We start from the raw sequence: 24,656 nt of genomic DNA, 5'->3' as shown, positions 1-24,656 counted from the left end.
CCTATACTCACCCAATACTTCAATCCTCCAGGAAAATGGCGCCGCCCACGTCCAGCGGTGGACTGTTCCTGGCATTTTCATGTCCAGAGCTGGTCTCTGGGCGAGATGACGTCAGCAGCAGCCCACTGCATAAGACCACTTGACCGTTTTGGAGGATTAGAGGATTGGAGAATTAGATGAGTATATCTCGGCTCTCTGAACCCTAGACAAAAACGAGCAGTTAAACCATGCAGTGCAGGCACAAGCCCATTGCATGGGGAAAAAAAATTGCCTAGAATTCAGCTTTAAACTGGTAGAAAAAGGGTGCATAATAGAAATGGGTGTTTAAAACTGGATGTGTGATGCGATTCTGTGTTTATATAAATTGTGACACCTAAATAAGCATATGTAGAAACTTGCCTGCACATTATACAGTGGGTTCTCACTTCCAGACACTGTGCTGTAATATGTGATGTCATCCATGCTTAGCTGAAAATAGAGAAAAGAAGAAGTGTTCACAGAGTAATCCTATTACACAAGTATTTCAGCTTGTGTTCGCTTGTAATGTCAGTAAGATACATACTGTGTCCTGGAGGAAAATCACAATAGATCCTTTCCTTGATACAACCTCTTGCAGTAAACTGTGTAATTCATCACTTGATGCAATGTGTCCTCCATTTAATGCTGGTGCTGAAGCCCACAGAGAGCTGAAAGAAGAGAATGCACAGTTACAATAACACCAAGATCTTATTGTTTTTTCTTTACATACTATAACTTGGATTATAATCTTGTATGTCTTGTACAGATATCTACTTACTGTATGTATTTTACTGTATACTGCATGCGTTGTACTTACAGCTGTTGTTTGTGTATTCTAGACTAATCCTTAACCATGCTTTGGTGAAGCTGAGTCGAAACTCATACAGAGAGAGAGAGCACTATTCTATTGCCTTCTTTAGCAAAAAAACACATTCCTGAATATCAGTGTGACCTTATCAGTATCAATGAATGTGCCATATACTGTATGTTGGATAGCCAATAAGGTGTTGGATGTTGGATTTAAACAATGAATGCCAATACTGCATAGTACTGTATATGTTATGTAGCACTGCCCCTGTAGGGCTTGCTGAATGTTGACTTCTTAGGCCTCTTTGTGATTACCTGCAGCTGGATACTAATAGTTTCCACTTGGTTGCTCAGTGTTCCCACTTGGTTGCTAGGGGCTCCCGTTTGTCCCAACCTTCTCCAGCTTGCTCGTTGCTCAATAACTAGTCCAGGGTATTTGTGTTTTTATATTTTATTTTGGAACTTGGGTGGGAGAAGGGATTAGTGGGATACTCCCACTGGAACTATTCACAATGGATAAGGACAACTCTCACTTGGCCTCACCGGATTATTTGTAGAAGTAGCCACACTGCTTTAACCATACAGCCACATGTATGGAGGGATTAAGTCTTGACGAAAAACATGGGCACTCACATGAGTGTAGACGGGTAGGCCACACACCCCATAAAGTGCAAAAAATTATACTAGAACTCCCTAACAGGGCTTTAAAGCAGCCAATGAAATACAGTATTAATAGTTGAAAAAATTCAATTTTATTAGTACAAAAAATATATAAGTAGCTAGTGGTAGTAGTAGGGATTAAGTCTTTTTGCTCTCACTAGCAGCAGACTTGATGCACTACATTATGTTCAGGACACTCTCTAGCATCCCCTTTTACTGACACCCATCCACTGACTCTTCTAGCTGAAGGGATGGCCCTCACTTGACAGGTCCCAAAGACACAGTTCTGTACTCACAGTAGGCAGAATCAGATCCTTCCTGGTGTCTCCCTTCCAGTCAGCTCTGCAGGACCCCTGGGTTCTGCTTCTCTCTCTCTCTCTCTCTCTCTCTCTCTAGGCCCCTGGGTCGACCACCCAGGGTCGCACGACCGTTTTAGGAGGAGAGGGCAGCCGCCCCCTCCCTCCTGGACTCTGTTCCCCAGCTTAACTCACTCTGAGCACATGTACTCTGGCTTTATATACAATATCCCAATTTGCAATGCAGCACTTTCCCTATGTCAATTGCTAGGGCTGTAAAAAAGCCTGTGCACTCACTTGTCAGCTGCCCTCCCACTGTCCTATATGCCTCCCTGTTGGACCAGTGGGGGGCAGTCAGAACAAGCTGAGCTGCACCAGAGTACAATGAGCAGACCTAACCAATAGATCCTGCTCCCTGGTAGGCAGAGAGCACTCTAATGCCCCGTACACACGGTCGGACTTTGTTCGGACATTCCGACAACAAAATCCTAGGATTTTTTCCGACGGATGTTGGCTCAAACTTGTCTTGCATACACACGGTCACACAAAGTTGTCGGAAAATCCGATCGTTCTGAACGCGGTGACGTAAAACACGTACGTCGGGACTATAAACGGGGCAGTGGCCAATAGCTTTCATCTCTTTATTTATTCTGAGCATGCGTGGCACTTTGTCCATCGGATTTGTGTACACACGATCGGAATTTCCGACAACGGATTTTGTTGTCGGAAAATTTTATCTTCTGCTCTCCAACTTTGTGTGTCGGAAAATCCGATGGAAAATGTCCGATGAAGCCCACACACGGTCGGAATTTCCGACAACACGCTCCGATCGGACATTTTCCATCGGGGCATACGTTTTACCTAACCATCTTCCTGGTAAGCAGAAAGATCAAAAACGATACTCTCTTCTAGCACCTATCTAGAAGGGTGCTACAGTTTTATGAGCTTTTAGTATGTCTAAATATTTTATTAATAACATTTTGATTTTTTTTACTATTCAAGAAAGTCCTGTCTGGATACCTAAACAGCCTGCCTTTGCACTAAAAAAATAAAGCGGTAAAACAAAATACATTTTAATCTAAATAATCATTTGAAACTGAGTGCAAAGTACTAGTAACTCTAAATGACCTTATCTGGTATGGTGCTGTACTATTTAGAGGATCTGTAAATAATTGTAGTCCAGAGAAGTTACCTCCAATTAAGATTAACTGGAACTGAATTAAACACATGGAACTAATGACAGCCAACGCCAAGATCTCACACAACTGGTTATGCAGGCAAGTACAGGAAGTGCTCTAATTAGTATGCATTTTCTCACTGACCCTCCAGACAGATACAGAGGGCCAAAGCAAATATTGAGCTTGTCACACCTGTCCTACTCTCCAAGCAGGTCACTGACACGTAAAGGCCTGCCTGTTGATGTATAAACAGACACAACAGGAGCTGGGCTGGAGAAAACTGCTTGCGTGTTTATAGCATACATGAGTCTGTTTTTACTATGCCTAGGCAAAACACAACTACTCTAATAATGCTAGAAGCTGCAAACCACGTCTCCATCAAGCATGGTGTTTTCACAAAATACTATTTATTTAAGGAGAAACAGTATACAAAGTGCACTGCGTTCACACGTTTGTTGGAGATTTTGATTAAATACATACAAATGTTATTTTTTTTTTTTCTGCAATTCCGAAAACACTGCGATTTAGATCTTTATTCAGATGTGTCAGAATATCTGTCTGCCTATTTTTGCTGCTAAGAGCTCAGGCCCCAAATCAAATATATCTGGTGCCAATTATTACTTTACCGTAGAAAAAGATAGAGAGATTTTTCTTTATATTAAAATGTAATTTTACATTTGGCACATTAGCGTTCAAAAAAAAGTTGAAACTAGTATTAGAATGTCTCTGTTACTGCCTGAAAAATAAAGTGTTGCACGCTAGGGATCACCTTTTTCAGCTTCAGAACTTTTGTATGCAGACAGCGTGGATAAGTGACGGAACCCGGAGGCTGCCCGCACCTGCTTTTTTTTTTTTATTTAAATGTTCATAAAGGGTTAGAACCCCCTGTCAAGATTTTTATTGCAATCTGTGTCGCCATCAGGGAGATTCGCCTTCTTTATTTGCCCTGATCACCAATATCACCGGAAGAAACAGCGAGGGGAAATCCAGAATTTTTGAGTTGCCACCAGAACAAGGATAGAGAAAATCGTCCGATGTGGGGCACTTTTACACATGACAACTGCCTAGGGGCTTGTTTACACACTCAGTGCTCTCTGAAGTGTGATCTACATTGGATAGCTCTTCAGAGAGCACTTGACAGATGGTGAGGAGGCATTTTGTCACCTCCTCACCGCTTGATTTAACCCTGTAAATACTGCACTACTGCATGCCCCCATGGACTTGTATTGGTCATGTTAATCAGTGGCGATAATGCCTGCCGAATGTGACAAGATGTTCATTTTTGTTGTGGCCACAAAACACAACACGTACAGTGCCTTGAAAAAGTATTCATTCCCCTTGAAAAACATTTATTATTTTCCTTCCACTTCACAATTATATGTCACTTTGTGTTGGTCTATCACATAAAATCCCAATAAAATACATTTACGTTTTTGGTTGTAAAGTTAGAAAAAATTAATTTTCTTGACAAATTATGGAAAATGTCAAGGGGTATGAATACTTTTTCAAGACACTGTATACAGCCCTGAGTGCAGACTGCATGCCCAGGTTCAGGTGGATGGTAAATCTGCAACTCAACCACCTGGTTTTACCACCGCCTAGCTGCATGTGTGAACAAAGAATAAGAGGGTTTCCCTCCATTGCTAAAGGTATCCTCCCACTTCCTGTTGAGTTTACAAGAAGTGAAATCTCCAAGATTAGACACAAATGGAGAAAAATAATAAACAGCACTGTTAATCCTGCCCTACGCTATCCAAAATGAATAAACAAATCCTTTGGGTCCCACAGCATTTTTTTCATCTTCGGCAATGTCACAGTTTCTCACATTATGAGGTTGATTATTTGGTGCAGATTTAGTGTGATTTGAGCCATACAGCATAATGGCTCAAATCGTACTGCTGAAGAATCGCATGTAATTTGAACAGGATTGTGGTGCGATTCCTGCTCAAAATTGCATGCCGTTCCCACACCTCATCGGCACAGAAGCTGATTGATATCATGCAGAGCTGCATCAGATTTTGCACTCTCCAGTTTTAGTAAATCAACCCGTATATGTTTTAGTGTTTGCAGTCTACGAACTTTAAATTGGTCGGAAATTTGGATACATATATTTTTATTTTACTCTTTTTTTATTTGAAATAATTTGTGAAAAGTTAGAAAAAATTAATCTTCTTGCAAATTTTCCATATGCGACATTTACATAATTTGTGTACTTCTAGATAACTACTGCAAAGTATAGTCAACAAAGTCTGCTGATCAAAGTGATATCACATCAGTGCGACTTTTATGTAACATAGCAGAATTAAGAAAATTCATCACAAAGGATCACTCACTCTAGTTTATATGTTAACTCACTAAAGCTGACATTATCATTAGAGATGCTTGCTACCCAAGAAATTGCTCAGTGTATGGTCAGGCAAAAATAGCCCTAAAGACCTTATTGTTTGTTTCATAGTAGGAGCTTAGGATAAGTTTATTATGGCCTTTTTTATTCTGAATTGTGGCTTCCATGTGATGTATTCCACTGGCTGTTCTTGTACTGTATGCAGAGCGATCAGTGTATCCAAACCCAAAGCATTCTTTTTTGCAGCTTACCAATGTGGCCGCTGCTTTAGTTTTCTGTTTTAAGGCTGGATTCACACCTATGCATTTTTAGTGCTTTTTGCATTTTGCAGATTTGCATTACAGTTCATTTAACATGGTTTCCTATGGAACACGTTCTGTAGTGCAGATCTGCAAAATGCACTAAAACTGCATAGGTGTGAATCCAGCCTTAGGCTGGATTCACATCTATGCATGTTGCTTTTGAGCATTTCTGCAGTGTTTTTTGCGGTGCTTAAGCGTTTTTACAGCGTTTTTACAGCGTTTTTGCCGTGTTTTGCGTTTTTTTTTGTTTTTTTTATAGGTTTTTTTATACTGTATACAGTGTAAAAAAAAAAAAAAAACAGCAAAAAACCCATCAAAAACGCAGCAAAAACGATGTACTTGCGTTTTTGATGCTGGTCCATTGAATTCTATTACATGTAAAACGCTGCATTTTGCATGAAAAAAAGTGCCTGACCCTTTCCAAAAACGCAGAGGCACAAAAATGCATCGATGTTCACAGGCACTTTTTTTCATGCAAAATGCAGCGTTTTACATGTAATAGAATTCAATGGACCAGCATCAAAAACGCAAGTACACCGTTTTTGCAGCGTTTTTGATGCGTTTTTGGTGCGTTTTTGCCGTTTTTTTTTGTTTTTTTTTTATTTTTTTAAATTTTTTTTTAAGACTGTAAAAAAAAAAACTGTAAAAAAAAAAAAACGCAAAACGCAAATCGCAGCAAAAACGCCGCAAAAACGCTGCTCAAAAACGTGGCAAGCATGAAAAAAAAACCTCCAAAAACGCTCAAAAGCAACATGCATAGGTGTGAATCCAGCCTGAGGCTGGATTCACACCTATGCATTTTTAGTGCTTTTTGCATTTTGCAGATTTGCACTATAGAACGTATTCCATAGGAAACCATGTTATATGGACTGTAGTGCAAATCTGCAAAATGCAAAAAGCACTAAAAATGCATAGGTGTGAATCCAGCCTAAGGAGGAACAATGGAGAAACATTTGACTAGCATTATACACTTCGGCTGGATTCACATCTATGCATTTTTAGTGCTTTTTGCATTTTGCAGATTTGCGCTACAGAACGTGTTCCATAGGAAACCATGTTAAATGGACTGTAATGCAAATCTGCAAAATGCAAAAAGCACTAAAAATGCATAGGTGTGAATCCAGCCTAAGGCTGGATTCACACCTATGCATGTTGCTTTTGAGCGTTTTTGGAGGTTTTTTTTTCATGCTTGGCACGTTTTTGAGCAGCGTTTTTGTAGCATTTTTGCGGCGTTTTTGCCGCGTTTTTGCTGCGATTTGCGTTTTGCGGTTTTTTTTTTTTTTTTTTTTTTCATTTTTTTTTACAGTCTTAAAAAAAAATTACAAAAAAAAAAAAATAAAAAAATAAAAAACGGCAAAAACGCACCAATAACGCACCAAAAACGCTGCAAAAACGCTGCAAAAACGGTGCACTTGCGTTTTTGATGCTTGTCCATTGAAATCCATTACATGCAAAACGCTGCTTTTTGCATGAAAAAAAGTCCCCGACCCTTTCCAAAAACGCAGAGATACAAAAAAGCATTGATGTGAACATGTTCCATAGGAACCCATGTTAAAAAATTCCCATGCATTTCTGCAAAATGCAAAATGCATCAAAAAACGCGCTAGTGTGAATGGAGCCTTAGGCCTGGTTCACAACTATGCATTTTTTTGTTTGTTTTCAGATTTGCAGAAAAACACTTCAGTCCATTTAACATGGATTCCTATGGATGTAGTTCATACCTGTGTATTTTATGGAAAGGGCCAGTGACCAGCAGGTTGTGTTTTTGGTCCCATAGACTTAAATGGATAAAAAATGTGTATTGAAAAAAACAAAATGCACCTGGAATATGCAAACTGCAACCTGCATAGGTGTGAACCAGGCCTCACTGGCCACTTTATAAGGTACACCTGTTCAATTGCTTGGTAACACAAATTGCTAATCAGCCAATCACGTGACAGCAACTCAATGCATTTAGGCATCCAGACGTGGTGAGGATGACTTTCAAACCGAGCATCAGAATGGGGAAGAAAGGGGATTTAAGTGACTTTGAACATGGCATGGTTGTTGGTGCCAGACGGGTTGGTCTGAGTATTTAAAAAACTGCTGATCTACTGGGATTTTCACACTCAGCCATCTCTAGGGTTTACAGAGATCAGGAAATAGAGAGAAAGCTTTCACCAAACGTACCCACTGACATCAGATGACGAAAACAAATCTATGGCTAGCATACTGTACAGTATATCAGTGTGTATGTTTCTATATTTTGCAGACAATGTTGGCAAGTTGTTATCTTGGGGAACAATTGGCCATCACCTAAAAAATCTAATCTAGCCAATAGGCTTTTCCCACATTAGAGTTCCACCAAGGATTTCCACAGCTGTACCCAAGCACTCCACAGGCAATCCTAAAATCTCATACTCATAACTTCAGCAAGGTGGAATTTAATGCCTATTAGTACCTTAAAAAGGACCAGTAACTCCTGAGGTTGATACCTATTTTTAGAGTTACCAACCTTCATAAAAACAGGACAAATTGTTGGCTGAGAATCAGGTCTAAAGTTGCAGTAGGGATATCCTAAACCAGACACAGTCAGCAATATATATATATATATATATATATATATATATATATATATATATAAAACGTAAAGAACAGGAAGAAAAATGATGATGAACAAGCTATTTCGAAAGTCACAGGTGCTTTTAAGGTCAGGGTTAGCGAAGGAGGGGGTTAGTTCAGTTTTTATACCTACTGTAATCATGTACATAGTCAGTCATCATCACAGACAGTAAAAACACAACAATATGGAGCAAAATACTTGGGCTATTATGAGTTCCTTAATTATATATTATTCGGTTAAGGTAATTCAGTGGCCTCTTGTGGCAGGGTCTCAACCTGCTACCACTATATCTGCAAGCCATTCTCAGAAGCATGTTTTATCCTTTGTTCTGCTATGTGTTACATCTCTCTACTAACGGCTTCATCGCTTATTTCAGCTTCCTAAGGTCCCTGACCTGGAACAGGTAAGCAAAAAGTAAAATATGAGGATACACCGGAAGTCATAAATAATACTTACATGTTTCAAGTACTGGCTCCCGTTAAAGCTGACATTTATTCTGCCTTCCCTGGTTTTTCCCCCTCCTCATCAACATGCTAATGATATTATTAAACAAAACCTGTTTTTATCACATACTTTATTTTAGACTGGGACTGGGAATTGGGGCTCCTCTACGCAATGCAAGCAGATCATGACTGGTGGGGGGGGTAAGAAGAGTGCTGCACCTAGCTTTCTGAAAACATCACTGCATCCCGTCTCAATACTCCCCTACTCAGTCCTGATGTAAGCAGTGGGTTGGCTCTTAGGAGGAGTTATGCAAATATAAAATTGTCTTAGTGGGTGGATGCCAGTCTGAAGGAGTGGGCATTCCTAGGAACACTGCATTTGTGTACTAACTGTCCTAGGCAATGTCCAGATTTGATGCTGAACCTTCATGAGTTAAAGAACTGAAATCCAATGAATAAAATGGGCTGGCCAGGAACAGTTAGGGTTATGCCCCGTACACACAATCGGACTTTCCAACAACAAAATTGTGGATTATTTTATTAAAGGTTGTTGGCTCCAACTTGTCTTGCATACACACAGTCACACAAATGTTTGCCAACAATTATGAACGTGAGAACTCGGTGACGTACAAGACGTACGACGAGCCAAGAAAAGGGAAGTTCAATAGCCAGTGCGGCTCCTTCTGCTTGATACCGAGCATGCGTGAACTTTTGTGCGTCAGACTTGTGTACACACGATCGGAAATTCCGACAACAAAATTTTGTTGTCAGAAAATTTGAGAACCTGCTAGCCAACATTTGATGGCAGAAAGTCCACCAACAAATGTTCGATGGAGCATACACACGGTCAGGCTTTCAGCCAACAAGCTCACATCCAACACTTGTTGTCGGAAAATCTGATCGTGTGTACGGGGCATAAGACTTTTTTTTTTTTTTGCTAGAATGTTACTGAAATGTTACATTGATATTCCATTCAGTTCTACTGGCTGCAGCATGATGTAATGCAATGTAATGTGTTGCACTATGTTGCCCAGAAAAAAATGTACTGCGGATTGTACTTTTTTCAGCGCAGACCAACACAGCACAGTGGTGTGAACTGTTGTGATAGGGAACCAGGCTTTTAGCCTTGCCTATGCAGTGTGACTGCAGCTGTCAAGGCTGCTCAGCACAGCCCAATGCATCCTCAAGGTTAAGGATGAGCTCCGGCGTGTTCGCATGGCGCACGTGCCGAGCCCGCCAGGAAGTCGGCACGGCGCAGCGCTAATCACAGGCAGGGAGACATTTCCTGAGCTCTGCAGCCGCACATCGGGAAATGTCTCACTGCTTGTGATTAGCGCTGCGTCGTGCCGACTTCCTGGCGGGCTCGGCACGTGCGCCATGCGAACACGCCGGAGCTCATCCCTACTCAAGGTAAAGCTAAAGTTCAGCTTTATGCAGCTAACACATCTACAAGACATGCATGCCCTTCTCCCCCTTTGACAGCGTAATCCCCTTCAATGCTCTGTATATAAGGATAATCTGCCCAAGGTCCAGAAGCACTTACCGTAAAAAACTGCTACTGAAAATGTTAATTCACTTTATTATTTTCAATAAATATGGCTTGTGCGCCTATAATGTATAAACGATACAGAGGATTCATGTCTAACAATACCCACTATATTCCATCTTGCAGTGATTATAATCATTTTTCTTTCCTTCCAGGTGAAGAGAAAGAAAATAAAGATCAGACTATTGCGGCACAGATACACTAATGTATTTCTAATCAAGTTATATTGCATCACACAATGCCAGTCATTGTCTGAGTCCTTGAGGTAATACTGGAAATCTGAGTCATAATCACATATAGAATATTCTCTGTGTTACAAAACCTCCAGACCTAAGTAAAAAGGATTATTTCTTTCTAGTTAGCACTATTCTTGAGCTGCATGTGACTAAAAGACCACTAAAATATACTGAAAAACTATTTATATAGAAATGGTTTGACTGTGTTTCACAGCAACACGACAGAAGGTCTCTGTAGAGCATAGTGGAAAAGTACATGAAGAGAAAAATATTATCTCGAGCCTATAAAAACTGTTTAACCACATATTGGAAGTTATGCTAGTAAATGATAATATATAAAGAGTTTTTTTTTTTGGGGGGGGGGGGGGGATCAGGTAGAGTAGACATACAAATATACCTAATGTGCATCAGATAGAGTAGAGAATGGTTAATTTTTCTATCTGTCCCATCATTTAACTTCCTGTCTCAGAAGCACAGAAGGAAATAGTAGAAGAACTCTCCAAAGTAAGGGGATATCCCATCTTGAACAGCTGTCACCAGTACAAGTTTACCCATTTAAATATCTCCCTTCATCTTCTGTTCTTGTGACCACTCAAAATGTTAGTTTTCCCATTTTTCCATTACCTATCAGAGACAGGATTTTTGCTTGCACATGATTAGATGGAAGTCAGAAGTACTTTGTCTCATTGACTAAGCTGAGGGAAAATTCCCCTGCAAAGTTACTAGTCTATTTGGCTTTGGTAAATCAACCCCCAAACCCCTTTAAGTTCTATTTCATTCCCCACAACCCTCCCAATACAGCAGTCTCTTCTGGTGGTTAAAAAGGGACCACAATTTTTTTTTTTTACCTATAAAGCATTATAGCTAACAAAATTCAAGAATCAGGATCTAACATTCTCTCTAGAGCAGTGGTTCTCAACCCGGGGGTCGAATGACGATTTGCCAGGGGTCACCGAATCCTGGGCTGTTCCTGAAGACCGCAACGCTCTTCAGCCTTTTTGCGGTTGCCAGTGACAACCCACGCGACATCCCACGCTACGAAATTAATTTTACTGTTAGGGGTCCCCACAACTTGGAAAATTTTATCAAGGGGTCACGGCACTAGAAGGGTTGAGAACCACTGCTCTAGAGGGTACCAGGTACCATCTGTTCTAAACAAAACATTCCCATGATGCTCACCACTCTGCTGGAGATGTAGACAACTTACAGGTTCAATGGCAACTGGATTTGGAAAACAATATACTTCTTAAAGTGGAACTCTAATCTCTCAATTAAGAATAAATATTTATAATCTTTATGCTGCAAGCATTAGTAGATAGGATTATATATTCTGATTTCTTGTTTTAACCTTTTTTTTCTTTTTAGTTGCTTCCTGGTTTCTGTCCTAGGCCAAAATGATGTCATAAATCTCACGAGTGTTCCTGGGTATTTTTTTAAATTCATCTGGAGGAGGGGCTTTCTCAGTTAAGCACACCCGCCTGTCTGCATGCCTGAGCTATGGTCAGATGGGTTCCAGCAATGCCAACTGGGGTGACCCAGCAGCATTTCTCCTCAGTCTAACTCCAATAATCATCCAGTAAAGAGTTACAAATGTTCTCACCTTATCAATGCAGCTAGAGTCTATGTTCTCTTTTGTTAGGAGGGAACTGTCTAAAATCAAGTAATTCATAAGTACGGAGTAGCATTATTAACCTCTAAATTTATCGCAGTTAGAAACAATTTCACAAAAAAAAAAAAAAAGGGGAGGATATTACTTTTTTTTCTTCCCTATCCCCTCTTATCTACTCTCTCTTTTCCTTCTTTTCCTCCTCATTCCCTCTCCCCACTTCTTTGTCCCCCTGTCCTTCTGTGTGCTGAAGAACCTTATGCCCTACCCAACCCCCTCAGTGTAAAGTTGAAATGGTTCAAATGTGTTGCTGTTTAACCTCCCTGGCAGTTTTCCTGAGTGTGGCTCTGGGTTAAATTTCAGTACCATTAGCGGTAACTCCGAGCCACAGTCGGGATTGCATTGCAGGATCCTGGTGCGGTATACTTAGGGCCCTTTCACACTGAGGCGTGGGCGGCGTGGGCGGTAAAGCGCCACTATTGTAAGCAGCGCTTTACCATCGGTATTCGACCACTAGCGGGGCGGTTTTATCCCCCGCTAGCGGCCGAGAAAGGGTTAAAAACCATCGCAAAGCGCCTTTGCAGAGGCGCTTTGCCGGCGGTATAGCCGCGCTGTCCCATTGATATCAATGGGCAGGAGCTGTGAAGGAGCGGTATACACTCCGCTCCTTCACCGTTCCAAAGATGCTGCTAGCAGGACTTTTTTTCCCGTCCTGCTAGCGTACCGCTCCAGTGTGAAAGCCCTCGGGGCTTTCACACTGGAGACAAAGCAGTGGCACTTTCAGGTCAGTTTGCAGGCGCTATTATTAGCGCAATAGCGCCTGCAAACCGCCCCAGTGTGAAAGGGCCCTTTCCTTGTCCCCAGGATCCTGCGATGTCCTCCCGCTGCGTCCGTGGGCTTTGTTCTGAGCCCAAATCCTCTCTGTGCCGGGCTCCGTTCCCTGCGAGTGTCGCGACGCACTGGGGCAGAGCCCGGCGGAAAATTCAAAAAATTTAAAAATCATAATACATACAGTACACTGTAATCTTACAGATTATATTACTGTATAAAAATTATTTCACATCCCTTTTGTCCCCAGTGCTTTGTCCAGTGCCCTGCATGCAGTTTTATGTTATATATACTGTTCTTTCTGCCTGGAAACTGGAGATTGTCCATAGCAACCAAAAAGTGTCCCTTTACGTCAAAAGTGGTTTTAGACCAGCTAGAAAACAGCGATAGTAAATTAGAACACTTGCAGAATAGAGCGATAGTGAATCGTGGGGAAATTAATTTTATTATTATTATATTATTTCTTTTTATAATTGTTTATATTTATTTATTATATTATAATTTATGATATTGTGTTTCAAACTTCATCATACCCGGGATATCTACTAGACTCTTGGTGGACAGATTTAGTTGCGTTATTGCTAAGAATTACAGGCCTACAATATAAAACGCAAAATTTCTATGCAAAATAATTGTACCGCTTTGAGACGCAAAAATCTGACATAATCATACCGCCAGGGAGGTTACTCCATTTTCAATACCCAATAGCCAAGTTTTCCTGTATGTTTCAGATATGTTTTGTAAAGTGAATATTAGGTCCTTCATTTGTTGAATTTCTTCCACTTTGTGTAACAGTATAGAGAATAAGATTAGGCGAGTGGGGGAGTCCTTACATCAGTGGCATGACTTTACGAGGTGACTCCGGTTTTTTATTTATTTTTTTAAGAGAGAGGGAGTTGTCATCTGGGATGGTCAAATCTGTGAATTTCTAGGATGCTTCCCTCGCTTCCCTTTGTATCACAAAGCCAGCATCAATCAGGAACGTTTGGGTACAATTTATGGATGACAGTTGCCTTTCTGTACCACCTTATTTGAATCTTGAAAATGGTTTCCTGGAATTTTGTACAAATGGTAACCATTCCCCATTTTATCCATAAAAATAAATAAATAAAATTGGGCTTAAATACATTTTAAGTTTACAGTTTTATAATAGCATTTAGTCTTGGTATTGTGAATAACAAAAGTATATGTGCTGAAGGGTATAAACTAGTTGCAAGCAGCAGAGGAGAAATTTGCAATAACAGTACATGTAAATTTGTGTGTATCCACTGCTAGGTCAGATTTAACTGCAATGCCTCCATTGTTTCTGTAACAAACAGAAGCAGAATAGTGTCATCACCAACAGGCCTATGTTCTGATATATATATATATATATATATATATATATATATATATATATACATACAGTATCTAACATTTTTGTAAATATTTTATTATATCTTTTCATGTGGGAACACTGAAGAAATGACACTTTGCTACAATGTAAAGTAGTGAGTGTACAGCTTGTATAACAGTGTAAATTTGCTGTCCCTTCAAAATAACTCAACACACAGCCATTAATGTCTAAACCGTTGCGATGCATACTAGCCCATTATGCTTTTACTTTGCAAGGTTTGCAGTAAACAAAAGAGGAAGTAAAACCCATCTGAGTTTATTTCCTCTTTAATTAAGTGCAATAAATATACACAGGAAAGGAAAAGAGGAAAAGCCCATAGCATAGTATTCCAAAAACATGCTTTTTTATTGAAAGAGAGGTACTCACAATTTTAAAGAATCAGAACATATAGCTTCACTGTATATATTTTTAGCGTTTCATTAAATAGAGCATTTGTCTATACAGATAACTGTCAGAAACCATAAATCAGACTGAGACAGGAGTACAGTTAAAATCACACTTGTTTAACCGCTTCAGCCCCAGAAGATTTGGCTGCTGAATGACCGGGCCTTTTTTTGCGATTCAGCACTGTGTCAGTTTAATTGACAATTGCGCGGTCGTGTGACGTTGTACCCAAACAAAATTGACGTCCTTTTTTTCCCACAAATAGAGCTTTCTTTTGGTGGTATTTGATTGCCTCTGTGGTTTTTATTTTTTGCGCTATAAACAAAAAAAAGAGTAACAATTTTGAAAAAAAACACAATATTTTGTACTTTTTGCTATAATTAAAAAAAGCACATTTTTTCTCAGTTTAGGCCGATATGTATTCTTCTACATATTTTTTAATAAAAAAATCGCAATAAGCGTATATTGATTGGTTTGCGCAAAAGTTATAGCATCTACAAAGTAGGGGATAAATTTATAGCATTTTTATTATTGTTTTTTTTTTTTTCTTACTCGTAATGGCGGCGATCTGCGATTTTTATCGTGACAATTTTGACACATTTTTGGGACCATTGGCATTTATACAGCAACCAGTGCTATAAAAATGCATTGATTACTGTAAAAATGTCACTGGCAGTGAAGGGGTTAACACTAGGGGGCGATCAAGGGGTTAACTGTGTTCCCTAGTGTTTGTTCTAACTGAAGGGGGGATGGGACTGCCTAGGGGAGGTGACAGATCGCTGTTCATACTTTGTATCTATCTCTTCTCCCCTCAGAGAACCGGGATCTCTGTGTTTACACACAGAGATCCCGGTTCTCGCCGTGTCACGAGCGATTGCAGGAGCCCAGCGGTCATTGATACCGCCGGGCACTTGCATCGGCTCTGGGGGCGAGCAGCGGGCACGCACGCACCTCCGGCAGTACGCACACGCCCCTAGTGGCCACCTAAAGAAGCGACGTAAGATAACGGCGTTTGGGCTGCACGTGCCATTCTGCCGCAGTACAACTGCGGTGGCTGGCTGGGAACAGTTTAATAGTAACAATAGTAAAAGCTAAACAGAGCAACGTAGTCAAATCATAGCCAGAGTTCGGTAACCGGAACAAATAGTCTGACAAGCCAGGACGTCAGGGAGCCAGAGATCAGCGTACTTCAGGACAGGCCAGGAAATCAAGAAACCGGAGAATCAGCGTAGTGGAACAGCAAGCAGGATCAGGAACCAGAAGGGAAGTCAGCCAAGTGAGTCTTCAACAGGTACACAGGAGAGAGTCTCTTGATATGTTGACTAAGGCGAAGGCAGAGATGATCCAAACTGAACAGCTTAAGTCAGTGTTTCTCAACTCCAGTCCTCAAGGCGCCCCAACAGGTCATGTTTTCAGGATTTCCCTCAGATGAAACGGCTGTAGTAATTACTAAGGCAGTGAAACTGATTAAATCACCTGTGCAAAATAATGGAGAGCCTGAAAACATGACCTGTTGGGGCGCCTTGAGGACTGGAGCTGAGAAACACTGGCTTAAGTAACCAGCAGGACTGATGAACAGGATATCATCAACAAGTGAGTCACTGTAGAAAGATTTAGAGCTGGCAATTAACCGACAGCTGAGCGGCCTGCTCTGAGAAGGAAGGGCTGAGCCCAGCCCTGACAATAACATTACTATTCTTGGAGTATCTATGCTGAAAGAACCTTTCTCCACTACTGACAACCTGGTGCTGAGATAAAGTGATAAGGTGGTGGAACACAGTATACTAGATGAAGTGGCATTGAAGTCTTTGTTATTGGGACTTTTTTCACAATTATTGATTTTTCACAGATTTTATATACAGTGTGTGGTGCATATATATTTTTGCACTGTTTCACTGAAAATGTAGATAACATTGCACTGTTTCACTGATAATGTTCAATATAAATATTGAGCATGTTGCAATGATATTGAAATATATTGTCAATTCTTTAAAGAAATAGAAAAACAAACAATAATTTATTGTAGAGCGCCACACAACTTTGGCCTATATGTTTTGGTGGTATTGTATTTAGGTACCAGTGAGTACCTAAAATCAATATGTGGACACGTTTAAATGATCATCTACATAGAATGACTCATCATCGAAGTTTATTTTTTATTTTTTCCCCTAGAAACGTGCTTTGTAAGATTGAACCCTACCTGTGGCATGTCTACATGCTAAGGCTAAGCCTTATTTACTTGTTCATGCTTCAGTCTGACCTTTAATGAAACCTCATTAACACATGGACGCCCTAAGGGAGGTGACTCCCACTGAGCTTATCAAATATGTATGATGTTTTTGTAACATGTCTTTTCCCTGTTCCTTTAATCAATAGTCTTAGCATTTTTAACAATCGACATGAGCGTGACTTGGTAATGACTGGGACAATGAAGAATGAAAAGCAGATTCGCACTTTAGACCGTTGCATAAACAGACAGTTATCTATCATATGAAGTTGGTTCTTTGTTGTCACACAAAGGACCTTATTATGAAGAAGTGGATTTTTTTTTTACTTTTTGGCATTTTATCAATGTTAGGCAAGATATGAATTAATTATCAACAGATTAAAGGAGGTCGACATAAAAGGTCTATCTGCACCCTTCTGTTTTTAGCTCCTCTGGATACATTCAGTTCTGTACTCTGTATTAATGAAATACTAATAATTAGGCACCACAATAACTAGACACCACATTGTTTAGCAAATACTGCAGAATTTACAGTTTCTGAGTCATTGGTTTGACCTAATGCTGCTAGTCTGTGTTTCCTCCAAAGTAAACTGGTTTAAGTAGAAAATACCAGTTACAGGCTTGCATTTCAACAAAAAATACTACAAATGCATTCTGTTAGTGAAATGTGCATATGATCGAGGAACCTTAGCCACTGTTAAATATGTATGACCTTACTATCATAAGGACAAGTACAGATTAGTCTAATTTTGAATTAAATAACAAAGTTAATTTGCAAATATGTCAAGTGTGGGATTCAATCGAAAAGGCAACTTTGTTTCTGTGTTTTTTAACAGTTTTATATTCAAATAATTTTAACAATTTTTCAATCAAAGTTGTTTGAACCCTGTTTCCATGCAATTTAATCCCAGCATTTTTGACATGAAACATTTTCTGCTCTCAGGAACATTGCATTTTTACCAAGGATTTTGACATAGAATCACCTGTATTAAAAATGCTCAGGTAGAGTGAACCTATGCCAAGACTATGGCATAAAGTATTTACACACTGGGGTTCATTTACTAAAACTGGAGAGTGTAAAATCTGGTGCAGCTCTTAATAAAAATCAATCAGCTTTCAGGTTTTATTGTCAAAGCTTCATTTAAAAAGCTGAAGTTAGAAGCTGATTGGTTAACATGCACAGCTGCTAGATTTTGCACACTCCAGTTTTAGTAAATCAACCCCACTCTTAGCAAACAGTAGAGGGCTTTAAAACAAGCCATCCCTGGCCTCCCTAGCTGCTTGTACTGTGAAGTAGTTCATTTTCAATGAACCTCAAAGATCACAGCCAATACCCATGTGAGTTTAGTTCAGTTCACGCAAAACATAAAAGGAAAACATAAAAGGAATGATCACTGTGTCCTTCAATGTTGACACAGAGGATCACAGATCAAATGAAATTGGCCCTGGGCCGTACCACGTAATTGCTGTGACCAATCACACTTGTAAAGAAAGGATGCATGTTGCAGCCTTTGATCTCGATAGCTGTGAGAGGAAAGAGTGTTTACTACAGTATAAAAAAAGATCACTGTCATCAGAGCAGTGCAGAGTCATTATGGTGACATTTTACCAGTGCAGCCAGCCAGTGTCTCTGATCACTGGCCACAGTAGTACATTGTTTGTCACAATAGTGATAATCAGGGCCGGCCCTACCATGGGACCCGATGGTACCATTGGTCCCAGGCGGCACTTTCAGGGGGGCGGCAAATTTCCGCCCACCAGCCAGCCCGTTCCGATGCTCCGCTGCTTATCCCACGGCGCCAAGGTGGAGTGTGGAGGAACCCGGCGCCGAGGTGACAAGAACAGGGGATTAGTCAGCGGGCAGGTCGGCGGCTGAGTGAGCGGGCGGGCCAGTCGGTAGGTGCTGGCCAATCAGTGGGCCAGCGGGCGGGCGAGCAGAGGGGTGACATCATTTCTCACCGCCCGCCCTGCATCACTGCAGTTCTGCCCTTACTGTGAAGCCGCGGGCAGCAGAGAGATTACATCATCTTTCTACTGCCTGCCTTCACTCTAAGACACGGCAAGTGACAATCCACAACCTGTGGCAGGTGACAATTTGCAATGTGTGGCAGGTGACGTGGTGGAAAGTGACAATCTGCATTGTGTGGCAGGTGACATTGTGACAATACACAATATGTAGCAGGTGATGTCGTGGCAAGTGACAATCCACAATGTGTGGCAGGTGACGTCGTGCACAGATTACTGTGTAAATGTCACTGGCAGGGAAGGGGTTGAATGTGTTCCCCCTGGGAGGTGTTTCTAACTGGGGGGGGGGACTGACTGGAGGGAGAGAGAGATCTCTGTTCCTAGTCACTAGGAACAGCAGATCTGTCTCTCTTACCCTGTCAGAATGGGGATCTGTCTGTTTACATTGACAGATCCCCTTTCTGGCTCTCTGTGGAGCGATCGCGCGTGGCTGGCTGACATCGCAGCCGCCGGCCATGCACAGGTCCTTTTATACTCCTATATACATGTATAGAGCCATGACAGGTCCTCTTTATACTCCTATATACCAGGCAGCACAATGTCTTGGGTCGGCCCTGGTGATAATGCACTGCTCTGGTGAATGTGATCATTTTTTTAGGCCTCATTCACACAGGGCATACAATAGCGATTATCTATGCAAGGCTGTGTTTACCTGCACAGGGATGAACAAGTGTTCCTAATATGACATCTGTGTATGTGCAGGTGCACAGACCAGATTGCAGATAGTGTGCTTTCTATTCCATGCCCCCCTAAAGATGTCAGATTTGGAGCAGTGCCTGTGTCCCTGATCACTGCCATTTCATAGCAATGTAACCAGAGCCAGTTCAGCCAGCAACAGTGTTCCTTATCACCGCCACACCAGTGCAGTGTTGCCTCTGTCTGGAGACACATCAAGTCTCCCGCGAGGTGCAGAAGCCTCCCGCATTTGGGGGAAGCCTACTGGACAACCGCAAGTTCTGCCCGATATCCCGGCTGCGGGCTGATCCTGGATGGTCCCCTGGTACAAAGCCGGGGATGATTGGATTGGTGCAGCAGGAAGGACAGCTGTGAACACCGATCTCCCTGTATAGCTGACATCTGCTTCTCCTTCTCTCCCTCCCGTGCCTGTCAGCTAAAAAGCTATACAGGGAGATCGGTGATCACAGCTGTCCCTCCTGCTGCACCGATCATCCCTGACTGTTCCCTGTATTCTCCAGCCCCCCTCTGTGTCTTCTACGGCTCCCCTACTGTCCTTCACCCGGCTCTCTGTCCTCCTCCTCCAGCCTCCCTCCTTGTCCTTCACCCCCCCCTTCTTCACTGGCTCCCTGTCCTCCTCCTCCGCCCCCATGCACCGCAGTCGGCTTCCCTCCTCTCCCGCCAGCTGTGGGGATCTGTCAGAATGGCGAGCGGAGGAAGAGACCAGTCATTTACCGGCCCCTGCTTTTTCTGAATTGGACACAGTGAGCAAGATTGCTCCTGTGTCCTGTGAAAACTGAGCAGAGTAACCTGTGTGTTACTCTGCTCAGTTTATGAATGGACAGGAGCCTCTGTCTCCTGTCCATTCATCTACAATACTGAGAGAGGGACTGGGGAATCAATGTCCTCAGTCCCTTTCCATGTCTTAAAGAGGAGATGTCAGGGGTCTGTTTAGACCCCTGATATCTCACCAAAGCCCCCCTCCCCAACAGAGTTGATTAAAAAAAATGCAAAAAATATTTAAAAATAAATAAAATTGTAAACAAAAATTATAAAAAATGAAATTACCCCCTCCCCCCAAAAAGCATTGTGAACAAAAACGAATTCAAAATTTAAAAAAACAATATGTAAAAATAAAAACTACTGACACCATCCATTGCCCTACTGACAGCATCACCGCCACATACTTCCCACCCCCTTCTCCAGAAGCACTGTGAAAAAAATATTTAAAAAAAATGATTTAAAATAAACAACAAAATTGTAAAAAATAGAGAAAATAATAAAAACAAAAAACTACTGACACACTGCTCTACTGACACTGTCCACTACCCCACCCCAAATCATTGTGAAAAACAAAAAATAAAAAAGTAAATTGTAAAATCATTTAAAAAATACAATTGTAAAAAAATAATAATAATAAAGAACTACTGACACTACACTCCACACCCTCCGCTGTAAGTCATCTCAGACTCTATTAAACCACACTCCATTTAAGCCACGCCCAATATGTAGCACAGTTTAAGCCAGGCCCACCTCCCTGAAATGAGTTTTTGCAGGTTGGGATGTCTGTGTCTGCCACCTGCATTGAGCCTGGCCTGTTTATTGACCACATTTCTGCCTGTGGCCTGGACTGATTCTTTGCCTATTTGCTGACCCTTTCCTCTGCCTGTCATCTGAACTGACCCATCTGCATGTCCCACTGACTATGTTCCTGTGAGACACCAGTCTCAGCCATCCTCTGTGGGCAACTGCACTCCTGAAACCACAGGAAACCTTTGTTTAGCCTCCTCCAGTGAACATGGAATTTTTGGGGGCAGCCACGCTTATTTATATTCCCTGACCACTCATATAGAGGCAAGCATTACAGTATACTCTTTTTGGTTCAATGTTGTTTTTTTTTATGACACACAAGATACAATGTCTGGTACAGACAGTCCAACAGTGGCGGTGCGTCCATTAGGGGCGCCCGGGCACCGCCCCCTCTATCACTCCAATGGGCATCAAAAAAGGTGGACTTGGAGCGCAGAGCATTGCACTCGCAGTCCACCCAGGTGTGTTAGAAAAGCGAATGAATATTCGCTTTTCTAACACTGAACCACCTCTCAGCCAATCAGGAGGCGCAGGTCTAATACCCATCACCTGATTGGCTAAAGGCACAAGCGCTCCAATTGGATGCCTGGCAAACAGAAGAAGAGACAAAAGGAGGACACAGGAGCCGCCGAGTGACACGCTGCTCATCCCACCATCCCACAGCTTGCTGCTGTCACTCACTGCCTGATCCCCACCCAGATGGGGTAAGTGCCGGGCAGTCAGCCAGAGGGCAGGCGGGGAGGCACAGTGGCTGCATTTGACTGGAACAGTGGCGGCATTTGATGGGCACAGTGACTGCATTTGATGGGGCACAAGTGGCTGCATTTGATGGGGCACAAGTGGCTACATTTGATGGGGCACAAGTGGCTGTGTATGATGGGCACAGTGGCTGCATTTGATGGGCACAGTGGCTGCATTTGATAGGGCACAAGTGGCTGTATATGATGGGCACAAGTGGCTGTATATGATGGGCACAAGTGGCTGTATATGATGGGCACAAGTGGCTGCATATGATGGGCACAGTGGCTGCATTTGATGGCACAGTGGCGGCATTTGATGGGCACAGTTGCTGCATTTGATGGGCACAGTTGCTGCATTTGATGGGCACAGTGGCTGCATTTGATGGGCACAGTGGCAGCATTTAATGGGCACAGTGGCTGTATTTGATGGGCACGGTGGCTGCAATTGATGTTTTTTTTCAGTATTTTTCAGAATTGTTTAGTTTTTTTGCCCCCCCCCCCCCAAAAAAAAAAAATTTTGAGCACCAGCCACCACTGCAGTCCAAACATTGAAAAAGTCTCACACATGGGGTATCCTCATACTCAAGAGGAGAAGCAGAATGTGTTTTGGGTGAACTTTTAAGTATGCCCATGCTTTGTGTGAGAAATATCTTATTAAATTGACAATGTTGTGTAAAAAAATATGTTTTTTGTTTTCTTTCTGCATTTCTTGTGGCAAAACAAAATCTTCAAAAGAATTACTATGCCTCTTACAAAATACCTTGAGGTGTTTGCTTTCCAAACTGTGGCGATTTTGTGGTTTTCACTGTTCTGGTGCTCCACGGCCTCCAAAAATGTGAAAGACAGCCTGGAAATTAAATGTGTAATTGATACCCCTTTGCAAGCCTGAAGGTGCTTCTTGGATTTTAGGCCCCTCTATGCAGCTAGGTTTCAAAAAGGACTCACAAATGTGGTATGCCCATACTCAGGAAGAGTAGCAAAATGTGTTATATGGTGTCATTCTCAGTATGCCCATGCTGTGTGTGGTAGAAATATTTTACTAATTTAGAACTTTGTGTAAAAATTACATTTTTCATTTTCTTTCTGCATTTTTCAAAAGTGCATGGCGGAAAAGTGAAAGCTTCAAAATATTCTTCATGCCTCTTAAAAATACATCAGGGTGTTTACCCTTCAAAGTGTGGTCATTTTTGAGTGTATCTGCAGTGTTGGCACTCCAGGGCCTCCAAACATGTGACAGGTAGTCAGGAAAATGAACATGCTCCTCTATGTGGTTAGACTGCAAAAAAGTCTCAATTATGTGGTATCCCTATACTTTGGAGGAATAGCAGAATGTTTTGTGGGGTGTAGTTCTAAGTATGGCTAAGCTGTGTGCATCTCAGCAGTGAAAAAGGTTCACACGAGTGGTATCCCCATGCTTGGCAAGAGTTAAAGAATGTGTTCTGGGGTGTAATTGTAATTATGCCCATGTTGGGTGTGGGAAATAACTTGTTAAAATGACACCTTTGTGAACTAAAGACACATTTTAATTTCTTTCTTCATTTCTTCATTTTCCAGAAAATTGTGGTAAAAAAATTACAACTTAAGAAAAACATGCTTCTTACTAAATATCTTGGACTATCTACTTTCAAAAAATGAGTCATTTTTTGGATATTTATGCTGTCCTGGCATTTTAGGGCTATAAGAAATGAAAAAGGCAGTCTGAACCATCAGGGTAAATACATTTCAAATATACTAACCATAGTTGTAGGTTCTATATATTTCACAGACTAAATAATATACACTGATTTGGGTTATTTTTACCAAAGAAATGTAGAAGAATACATTTTGGCCTAAATTTATGAAGAAAGAAAATATGTTTTTTTTTTCATTTTTGCCCTTTTTTCCTTATTATAATAAAAAAAAACTGTGGTGATTAAGTACAACCAAAAGAAATCTCTCTTTGTCTCAAAAAACAAACAAAAAAATGATATAAACATTTTTGGGTACAGTGGTACACAATTCAGGGATGTGCATAGGATGTGTTTTCCTATGCAGTGGAATGTAACTTATTCCATCCCGCTGTCAAACCAGTTTATGCAATAGGATAAAGGTCAAAGTGTATTAACGCATATTAACCATCCAAAACTAACATCTCATTGATTGCCTTAGAATATTCCACTTTGTGATCATTACTCATTGTACACTATCTTACTGCAGAAATAAGACAAGGTCATAGTCTAATCTATAAGCTCTGCAAGTTCTAGGATAATAAAGGAAAAATTATTCTGTTCTGAAATAATTCACATAAATTAACAGGTTTGTCATTCTGTGCTTCGGCTTGCTGTATTTCTGTTCGGGTGTCAATAAAGTTTTTGGGGCTAAAGAGAAAAAAGACATAATGGAGGTGCAGCATTCTCTGAATGCTTGCTCTGTATTTACTGGGGCATCACCAGAAATGTATGTTTCCCAGACACAAATCCCATAAAATGGGAACTGTCCCCAGGGTAATGAGGATAGCCACCCTACTACAGTAAAAGGTAGAGTGGAATGTGCTGCAAGAAGTATTGTTTTCTGTCTTATGCTATATAAATGTTTTCTTTTTTTTATAATGATCCTTTTTCTAACTCTTTACTTGGGTTTAGAAATTTGTAAAAAAACAACAACCAAAAGATGGGTTTTTCAAACAATAATATTTAACCAACTAAATATAAAATTAAATGTTTTCTTTTAAACAAAATACAGGCTACATCTAGAGATGCCAGAGGAACAATAAA

The 24,656-nt window shown here is 41.1% G+C and overlaps 1 protein-coding gene across 1 annotated transcript in view; it reads right to left on the bottom strand.

Annotated features, from left to right (window-relative positions):
- LOC141131941 (V-type proton ATPase subunit S1-like) overlaps positions 1 to 24,656 on the bottom strand; it is a 151,239-nt gene that overhangs the window by 113,329 nt on the left and 13,254 nt on the right. The window contains exons 2-3 of the mRNA XM_073619786.1: positions 563 to 686; positions 400 to 468 (exon numbers count right to left, since the gene is read on the bottom strand). Coding sequence (XP_073475887.1) covers positions 400 to 468; positions 563 to 686 — 193 coding nt within the window. The remainder of the gene's footprint in view (positions 1 to 399; positions 469 to 562; positions 687 to 24,656) is intronic.

This window comes from Aquarana catesbeiana, linkage group LG03 (assembly GCF_042186555.1).
Source record: "Aquarana catesbeiana isolate 2022-GZ linkage group LG03, ASM4218655v1, whole genome shotgun sequence".
In the NCBI taxonomy this organism is placed as follows: domain Eukaryota; kingdom Metazoa; phylum Chordata; class Amphibia; order Anura; family Ranidae; genus Aquarana; species Aquarana catesbeiana.
This window is presented reverse-complemented; position numbering and strand designations above follow the sequence as displayed.